The sequence below is a fragment of the Phoxinus phoxinus genome (genome assembly GCF_949152265.1).
Source record: "Phoxinus phoxinus genome assembly, chromosome: 9".
NCBI classification, from domain to species: domain Eukaryota; kingdom Metazoa; phylum Chordata; class Actinopteri; order Cypriniformes; family Leuciscidae; genus Phoxinus; species Phoxinus phoxinus.
The window spans coordinates 27,910,483-27,921,085 of record NC_136884.1 but is presented as its reverse complement, the minus strand read 5'-3'; the positions used below and the strand labels follow the sequence as shown (position 1 = coordinate 27,921,085).

The window sequence follows — 10,603 nt, the reverse complement described above, 5'->3', positions numbered from 1 at the left end:
GATTGGTCCGTGCCCCCTCAAGTAAAGTCATGACACAGTCATGCATTAACAAGCAATGAGATGATGTTAGTGTATGGTTAATAATGAGTTAAGTATGATGTGCCCTTCAAAATAAAGTAATGACAAAATGATGCATTTACAAATCATTAACTAAAATATGAATAAACATACACTAAGAGTGCCATCCTTACTCTACACCACCGGTACAAAAAACAAAAGATGCTAAATTTTTTGTAATTCTTTTATTTTTATTTATACAATTAAACATATATGGACTCAAATAAAGCCCAAACATACCTGTAAAGACACATAAGGCATTTTTAAATGTAAAATAGGGCACGTCCATAAGCTAAATCAAGTAGAAGTCTAGTAGAACAAAAAACATAGTTAATTACTGTACATAACTTCATGAAAAATCAACAAACATATAAACATGTCTTTAATTATTAATCCGGTTTACCAAAGCAGTCAACATTGATTAGATTAAAATGCCAGCATTACTGTAGCAACACAACTAACACACCGATTGACAGTCACTAATGAGTGTCCCATCAGAAATAAACCCTACATACTGTAGTCCTGGAAAGAAAATAGTTAATAAAAATCAGGAAATGGTTGAAATCCTTATGACTCCAGTCGTAGTTAAGGATAGCTCTTCATTGGTTCATATCTTCACTAATCACAAGTTAATGTTGCAGTTACCAGTAACATTTAATTACGTAAAGAATAATTTCTTGGTTTTTTTTCTGCTTTATGAACTACATATTTTTTTTGCTTAATTATTTTTACACAACTTGTAAATTGAAGTAATTATATATATATGCATATATTAAGACTTGTATAGCACTTTATGTTCAGAAATCGTCAGTTTTATCAAGGTTAATGTGTTCCTCTACTGGACGTTTTTTGTTTCTTGTATCAGCATCAGGACCTGACACTTCCAAAAACAGCTCTTTACCAGGAGGTGGTGCAGGATTAGTCTCTGTAAACCAGAAAGGACTCAGTTATTTATAGGCAGACAGACAGATAGAAGATAGATATAGATATATAAAGATGTATTGTACCTTCAGGTTCAAGGATCTGACATTCATGAGGACTTTCTCCTGGGCTAATGAAGCCGTTGCAGGAAACTATTTTAGCATAGCTCCAGACAGATTCCTTAGGAATACGTGGTAAACTGGGATCTGATCGATTTACATAGAAAAAGCCAAATCTTTCTTCAAAACCCGCACCCCATTCCACATTGTCCATTAGTGACCAGGCAGTATAGCCACGGATATCCACACCATCTAGCAAACGAGCTGAAAACAAACAATAATATTAATAATGCATGGAAAAGCATCACAGAAATCTATTGTTTAATGCTGTCCTTTTCGATCTTATTACCTTTCAGGGCCTGATTGATATAGGTATTATAGTAGTGGATACGAGGGACATCATTCAGATCTATTGGCCCTCGTTCTGATACACCATTCTCTGTTATGTAAACAATAGGGTCTCCATATTCATCTTTAATGAACTTCAGAATTTTTCGGAATCCCGCAGGATTTACTTTCAACCAGAAGGATCCAGATTCCAGCCATGTACGATCTGATACAACTCCTACACCCCTGGAACAGATGGCAACAAAATGTAAAAAAAATTTATTGCAAAATGCAACTATATAATTGCCCAACTCTTTACAAAGTTGTAAATATATGTCAATACTTTATCTGCATACATACATTGTATGCATAACTGCTCACTTAGGGTGATATATATTATATAGTAAATCTCAACTGCGTTACAGTATCTTTACAAAATGTAAACTATATTATCGCACAGCAATAATCTTCTAAATGTGACTAAGGCATAAAGATATTTTATTCATTAACACTAAGATTTTCTGTAAAGCTGCTTAGAAACAATTTGTATTGTAAAAAGCGCTATACAAATAAATCTGACTTAACATAAACATTGATGCAGGTCTTAAACAAATTGGACCAGACACAATGACTTTGCTGAATAAAACTAAAAGGCTACCTGTCTGCATCATAGTCCTCGTAGTCTTTGTAGTCCAAGTAATGGGTTAAGACAGAGGTGTAGTGGTTGAATCCAAAATAATCATGAGTACCATTAATCCTCGCTACTTCAGCAGGGGTAAATTCTGGAAGCCTGATAGATGTGAAATCCAAACGTAAAAGCATTTGTAAGCACTGAAACTTTTGGGAAAAGTTAAATACTTTTTAAAGCTTTAAATTCCTATCAAACAAGATAACATATGAATTACCTTGATTGAGGTCGGCCAGCCGCTAAACTTCTCTCTCGAATTCTGTCTTTCATTAAATCACTGTAATCTCCATTGAACACAGGATGAGCAAACCAACCCAGCATGAACTGTTTCAAGAAGAGGAGTGGCTTATTGTTGATTTATGCATATGATTATACACTGTTCATATGGTTGAATCACAAATCTGTACCTGAAGATAACGCACGGCAGAATCCACATCTTCCTGTTTGTATGGGTTTCTTGGTTCAGCCCAGTCAGAGTTTAGAGTGATGCTGATAAGGCCACCATATTTTGCACGATACTTGTCATTATACAGATGCCAGGCCTCCGCATGAGCCTTGATGAGGTTGTGTGCCACAACATATGGTGCAGTGGCCGGTCTGGAATTTATACCTGGACACAGATAGAACATCATCAATAATCTTATTTTGCATTATTAGCTGTGAACACTGAAATTGGTGGGCTTAATCATATTTTACACAAATTAAAAGTATAATTTGAATGGTGAATGATACCTGGTGCTGCAGTTCCATGGCCATATCCTGCCAAAGCTACATTGAGGGGTTCATTTAAAGTGATCCAGAACTTTACTCTGTCTCCCAGACTGTTAAACACAACATCAGCATAGTCTCTGAACCTATCGACAATAGTTTCATTCTCCCAGCCACCAACATCCTGGAGTGCTTGTGGGAGATCCCAGTGGTACAAGGTCACCTGCCAGAACAAAATGTTTAATAGACTGTCAAAATTTAGTCATATTCATTTAGGCTACCAGAGTGCATTTTTAGCATGCAAAATATTTAAAAAATAGTCTACCTGTGGCTGGATATTAGCTGCCAAAAGTGCATCTACAAGCCTATTATAGTAGTTGAGTCCAGCTTCATTAATTTTCCTGTTTGTTCCATCTGGCATAATTCTGGGCCATGCAACAGACATCCGGTAGTGGCCGACCCTCAGTTTTTTTACATTATCGACATCATCAGCGATCCTGTTGTAGCTGTCACAGGCAATGTCACCATTGTCGTCTTTAGCTATTTTTGATGGAGTGTGTGCATATTTGTCCCAAATACTGAGACCTTTTCCATCTGTTCTCCAGGCTCCCTCTATCTGTGGTGTTAAAGCATACCATGAAACATAATTTTAAGCAAATATATGATTTTAAAATATATAAATATGATTTTAAAAAAATGTGTTGAAATAGTTGTACCTGATATGCAGCTGTTGCTGTGCTCCACATAAATTCCTCTGGAAAATGTCCATATAACATTTCTTCCTCCACTGGCATTGGAAAGCCATTATTTCTTATTATATCAAAAAGGAGGTGAGCTGAGCGCTTTGGAGTTCTTGGCCGATTTGAAAGTAAAAAGTTCACATGGTGAAGTCCATAGCTAGGATAGTAGCCATTTAGCCACTCAAAGGAGTCCATCAGAGAGCTAGCAATATAACCCTTAAGTCGTACTCCATCCAGGTTGTGTGCTAAAAAGACAATACATGTTAATGTGTCAAATGTACAATTTAACACCATTACAAACATTAAGCCATTTTCACTAATACATTTTGTACAATTTGTGTATTCATGAGCAAAGATTATCATTCAAAATTTCCACAGGATTCATAGGTGCAAATAAACATACATTTTTTTTACTCTATGTTGCTGAATCTGGATTATTCTAAATAAGGTAGCACATTCACACAGCTAGCAGTATGAATAAATTACGCCCAAACCATGTCCAAAAAAAGAGCTTTTCATATATATAAATATTTGTAATGTATTTCATGATTTCTGCATAGAAACTTTTATAAGCAGACAAATATGTCAAAGTGATTGAGAACAATTGTTAACATACCTTTAAGAGCCTCATCAACATAGGTCTTAAGAAAGAATATTCGATCAGTGTCATCAACCGTCATTTCAGGGACTGTAGCCACACCATTTCCTGTTATATAAATCTCAGGGTCTCCATACTCTTCCTTTAACCAGTTAAGAAGTCTCCTGAGTCCCCAAGAAACAGTCTTCTGGTCATAAACAGCGGTATTTTCAGAGCCATCTGGAAAGTCCCTCTCAACGTCCTGGTCAGTCTGATAAGACTCGACATCAAGTATGCTGGTCACATGGCGCACGACTTTGGTTGTGTATGTGTTAATGCAGAATACGTCAGCTGTTCCTTGAATAAAGGCTTTGTCTTCGTCAGTAAAAGAAGGCAGGCGGGATTCTGTCAAGCCTTGAAGTTCACTCTTGTTGCTAACCTGCCACTTCATGGCGTCAGGGTAGTCACCATTTTTAAATATGGGATGTGCAAACCAGCCTAGTTGGAACTGAAGGGCTCGATCAGCTGCCACCACCTCTCGAGGGATGTTGACGTCCAGGGGTTCTGCCCATTCAGCATTTAGACTAATGGATACCAGACCTCCTTGCGATGCCCTGTATTTGTTATCATAGGTGTGATAAGCTTGTGCATGAGCTTTCAGTAGGTTGTGTGCAACCCTGTATGGAGCATCTCCAGGTTGGTTTACGTTAGGTGGAATCTGACCTAGTCCATATCCGGACCATGCAATTGTCTGGGGTTCATTAAATGTGATCCAAAACTTCACCCTGTCTCCAAATGTTGCATAACAGAAGTCACAATATTCATTGAATATGTTAATTAATTCGGGGTTGTCCCAACCGTTGATGTTCTGTAAAGCCTGTGGCAGGTCCCAATGGTAGAGAGTCACCATGGGTGTGATATTGTTTGCCAAAAGACCATCAATGAGTCTGTTGTAGTAGTCCACCCCCTTCTGGTTAAGAGAAGATTTTTTCCCACTGGGAAAAATTCGAGACCATGACAAGGAGAATCTATAAGTCTTCAATTTTAGGGCTCTCAACATGTATAGATCCTCATCTATTTTATTGTAGCTGTCACATGCAACATCACCATTGACATTGTTTGGGATCATACCAGGTTTTTGAGTGAAAGTATCCCAAACACTTGGTCCTTTTCCATCTGCATTCCAGCCACCTTCAACCTGATATGCTGAAGAAAAGACACCCCACTGGAATCCCTCTGGAAATGTTCCATAGTGATAAAGCTGTCTCTCAAACTTGGTCTGAGGGGAGAACTTTTCCCAAACAACCTTGGATTTTGAAGGAACTTCAGATGGTGGCAGACTAGGAAGTTTTGTGCTCTCAATTCTATTTCCATTGATTTGCATCTTAGAGCTTGCTGGAGTCTCAGCAAATCCATTATGCTCAATCACCTTTGAATAGTAATATGCTGATGCTTTGGGGATTCTTGGCCTGTCAGGATCTTCAAAGTTCACATAGTGCAATCCAAATCGTTGACTGTAGCCTTGAGGACCCTCAAAACCATCCATCAGAGACTGGACTGTAAACCTCTTGATGACAACACCATCCAAACGCACAGCTGTAGTAGAAAGAAGTAGTTAGTAGATAGTGATCTTGTATTACTATATATAGTCTGATGTTAAGGTTTGGAAAGGGTTTTGTTACATTGGCAGATTATTGTTTTAAGGTCAGTCAGCGTCAAATCTGATGTTGTTGGTGACCTAAAACTAAGGTCTGTAAAATTATTGCAGAATCTAACATTTTTATATATTTTCACCTCCCTGAAGGATTCATTATTCCCAAGCCAATAAACAACATGTTTAGTGTATTATATTTCAATAATTCCAATTTTTTGGATAGACTTGATTCTTTCAAGTCTACACCATTAATAGTCTTCTCAGGGTGCAAATATTTTCATATGTGGCCCATAAAGTTTTAAAAAATGAAACAGTTGCAGATGTGGGTGACATTGGAGCCTTAATTACATCCATGAAAAGACAGGGACATGTTTTTAGCTTAAAAGCTCAAATGTGATGTGTAAATCCCTGTTATGATCAAAACAGTATAATATTTGATAATTTATCAGTGTTGAATAACTAGGAGAATCTTGAAAGTGGCTTAAAAGTAGGTCTACGTGAGCCCTGTTTCCATGAAAAAAGACATTTGTCCCAGGCCATCTTGATATGAAAGTATGGCCAACAAACTTTTTGAGATATCAGATACCCTATACACGACTTCCCTATAAGGCATTTTTGGCCTAAAAATAACGAATACTTCAAATATAAAATGTTTAGCATCTCCAATGAATACCTTACAGATCTTAGATTTAGGTCACCAACTCTCTGATTTCACACAGACTGACCTGTTATCACTAAAAAGATTAATATAATCATAGTTTTAAACATTGACCAGTTAGTTCCCTTAAAATACTTACCTTTCATTGCTTCATTAATGTAAGCTTTGAGATAGTTGACACGCTGAATGTCATTGAGCAGATCACCATAGTTCTCAGTTGGCATTCCGTTTCCTGTGATATAGATGGGCACCTTTGTGATGGATGTGTACTCGAAATAGATGTAGTTCAATAACCGCCGAAGCCCCCATGGAACAGACTGGATCTGGTCAGAAGCTGTGGAGGGCCATGTGGGGTCCGTATGAGCCTCGAAGTCCCCAACATTATTGGGTCCAGCGTCACACACACCCAAGCTCTCACTAATCAGTCGGGAAGTGTAGTGATGAAGTCCGAAGAAATCAGCTGTGCCTCGGATTCTTTGTTTCTCTGCCTCAGTGAAGACTAGGAGTCTTGCCAGCTCTTTACCACACTCACCTTTCTTTTTCTCTATTTGTTTCTTCAGCACGGCAGGATAGTCGCCATCTACAAATATGGGGTGAGCAAACCAGCCCAGCTGGAAGTTCAAATAACGCTCAGCTGCTGCAACATCCTGATCACTTACGGGATTCTTTGGTTCTGCCCAATCGGAGTTGAGAGCAATGCCCACTTTTCCACTGTACAGTTTCCTGTAATTATCATTATAAATATGCCAGGCTTCAGCATGAGATTTCAGAACATTGTGCGTCACCTGTGAAAACAAGCAAATCACTTTATAAAATGTACTTTATAAAATCATAAAATAGATGGTACTTTTTCTGATTGACAAACACACCTTGTAAGAGGCTATTATTGGGTCTTTCATACTTGGGGGATGTTCCCCTGTTCCATACCCCAAGTTGCTCACTACCCAGGGGCTGCCGAAAGTGATCCATGTTTTGACTCGGTCTCCATAACGAGAGAAGCAAAAGTCAGAAAATTCTTTGAAAGCTTCCACAATAGAGTCATTAACCCAGCCTCCTGAGTCCTGCAGAGCTTGGGGAAGGTCCCAATGATGCAGGGTAACAGTAGGCTCGATGCCGGATTGTAGAAGTGTGTTAATCATCTTGTCATAATAAGCAACCCCCTCATTAACCAAACTTTCTCTGTGTCCAGTGGGGAAAATGCGAGCCCAGGAAATTGAGAACTGATAATTAGGTGCCATCATTCCCCTAAGCAGATACGCATCATAGTCTACCTTATGATAACTATCACAGGCCAAATCAGTGGTCTGTTTGTCAAAGACATGACCCTCATGGCTAAAACGATCCCATATGGTCTCACCCTTCCCGTCTTCAGCCCATCCACCCTCCACTTTGAAACTCTCACTGGAGACGGACCATTCAAAATCAACTGGGAACGAGCCACTCAGAAACTCATCACGCTCAGCTTCGCTTTGACTTCTGAATTTCTCCCAGACCTTCTGGTATGAGATTGCAGAAGCTGATTTCTGATGGACAGGAATCCGGAACTTCTGTTGCTTTGCATTACTAGAGCTAAAAAAAACAGCCAACAAACCGAGAGAAAGAAATCCCTCTAGGACCTTCATCGTGTCAGTTGCAAGTGGGGAAGAGTGGGGAAAGCTCTTTATAAGCACCACGGCTGTTATGTCAGTTATACAATCAGTTATACAAGAGTGTCAGTTATACAATCAGTTATAGAGTTATACAAGAGTGTCACTTATACAATCATATCAGTTATACAATTGTGGAGTTTAACTTTTAACTTTAATCCAACTACTGATAGAGTTTATGGTAGTCATTAAGGGTGTGTTCGCACGTGTAGTTCGGTTTGCTTGATTCGTTTGGTCCGAACCAAGAAAAAAAATAAAAGTGTAGTCTTGGTCCTCTTAGTGGTCACCCTGTTGTTTTAACACAGAACCTAAAGATACAGAACCTGAAGGCATAGTGATTTGTTCACAACCTGATTGGTCGGCTTTTATAACATATATTTCGTGTCGGAACTTACCAAACATCCAAAACAATTCTGTGTGCTGGGATAAATTTGCTCGTTGTGTGTGCGTAGCCTGCATATGATGGTATTTTGACCAGCTGAGAACTCGTGAAGAGCTTATAAAATGTGTAAAAGAGTCAAAACAGCAGCAGAGTATTAAAAGATTTGCTGTGAGGAGACGTGGTTCTGATACCTGTAGCTAACTGTGATGGGTAACTATGAAGAGAAAAAAGGTGTGCTTGAGCATTCTGTCCATTTTAGGGTCGCATCTTGTGGCATCATGTCTTGTTTTTGGTTCGTTTACGTGTCTTTGATCTGTGTTGCATTCATATTTCATTCAAATCGCACCAGAGTTCGTTTGGAAGAGGACTGAGACACATCTTTTCAGCGGTCTCGGCCCACTTGTTTAGTAGCACTGGGGTTCGGGTGGCAGCGTTCACGATTATTTAAATGAACCGCACTAACAGAGCAATTGCACCAGGGTCGTTTTAATTTAACCAAACATGCCAAGTGTTTTTTTAAAAAAACAATGGATTCACACACGAACATTTAAAACAAGTCTCAAATACCTTTTTTTTTTGTCCTCACTTAAACATCCACGTCATTAATCTTTAAAGAAAACCATCCTTTCCATTTGTCCAAAACTTTCTTGTGAAGTAATTGTGACATCCATAAGTTATGCCTATCAAACACACTAAGGAGATCACATATATTCAGTGCGTGAAATATTAAATCTTTTCTAACAAACCTTATCTTGCCAAATCGATATTAAAGTACCTAGTACTACAGTGGCATGAAGATGTTCACAGGTTGCTAGTGGATGATGAATTAATGGGACACAATGTGGCAGATTTTACCGTGAAGCTCTCAGTTGCTTAAGCTGATTTATCAAGTCAACAAGAAATGGATACATTCAACAATACGGGTTGATCAATAAAGCTTTTTCGATGGCTGATACGGATACCAATATCTAAAGAGACTTTAATAAATAATTTATTGATTTTATATTAAGCCAGTTAGTACTGGCTGCAGATAAAGTCTTTATTATTTGGTGAACCATGAAGATAATAAAGAATATGCTTTGATGTTGGCATTTACAGACATTATAAACTATTGGGAGTTAAACAACGAGTGTCAGAACACACTCATTATGCTAATCATACTTTAGATTTAATGTGGACACATGGAAAATATATAATAAAATTATGTAATGCATTGCATAATAATCAAAAGTATATTAGTAGTACAGTTCTCTCCAAAAATAATTCTCAGATGGATGGATAATAGTTTGTATGAAATGAGACAGTGGCATTACATCACCATCTAGTGTACAACAGACAGTAGCAACCAGGTTCATTTCAAATAAACACACATATACAAACATTAAAATTATAAAAAAATTGATAAATTCAATAACAAAATCTTTGACTATTTCAAAAATATTTTTGTTGTTGCACTGTGAAAATATATTACCTTGTTTAACCATGATAAAAAAATGTTTTGGTAAAGTGGTTAACATAAAACCTAAATGTGAGGGACAGAGATCTACTATTTAAAAATACAGATTTTGTTATTTATGTGTATACCTGCCTTGGTCTGTAAAGATTAAAGAATGAGGACAATGGCTACAGTAGAATTTCATGCTAAAAGATTCACTTAAGTAACATTCAAGATTCACACATATGCATACAGTTGCTGGGATCTGTAGGTCCCTATGAAATAGTTTATTAATTTTATTAAAATAAATGTTTTCTGTATTCCTTTTTTGAATTATTTTTCTGGACTCCAGCTTAATGTTTAAATAAATGCCAGTAATCAAAAAGCATGTGTAATTATTATGTGTTTTCATTTTTTATTTAATACAAATTACGGTGGTAATCAAATGAATGCATAAAACACTTGATTTTACGATTCCATCTGCCTTTTCCACATCGCCAAAATCATAGGGCCCTAAATTTGGGCCCTTTGACTTATCAGTAAATTCAAATGTCTAACAAGCATTAACAAGATACTTATTTCCAATGTGTAAAGATGTTGAGCTCTAATAAATATGAAAGTACAATATTAAACATACTAATATAAACATCATATATAAATATGTACAGTTTAAGTTAAAGGTGCATTAAGCAACTTTTCATGTTAAAAATACCCGTTTTCTAACCTGTACATGCTTAAACAATTGCCTGAT

General features: G+C 37.4%; 1 protein-coding gene across 1 annotated transcript; it reads right to left on the bottom strand.

The window, feature by feature from the left end:
* Positions 1-343: 343 nt before the first annotated feature.
* On the bottom strand, positions 344-8,011 carry LOC307004519 (lactase/phlorizin hydrolase-like; the record flags this gene model as incomplete). The annotated part of the gene is made up of 12 exons (XM_079623839.1): positions 344-982; positions 1,065-1,301; positions 1,387-1,610; positions 2,023-2,154; positions 2,270-2,376; positions 2,460-2,662; positions 2,785-2,983; positions 3,086-3,376; positions 3,477-3,745; positions 4,117-5,673; positions 6,529-7,174; positions 7,259-8,011. The coding sequence occupies 12 exons, from the start codon at positions 8,009-8,011 to the stop codon at positions 855-857; spliced, it is 4,746 nt and encodes a 1,581-aa protein (XP_079479965.1). The 3' UTR covers positions 344-854.
* Between the last annotated feature and the right edge of the window lie 2,592 nt (positions 8,012-10,603).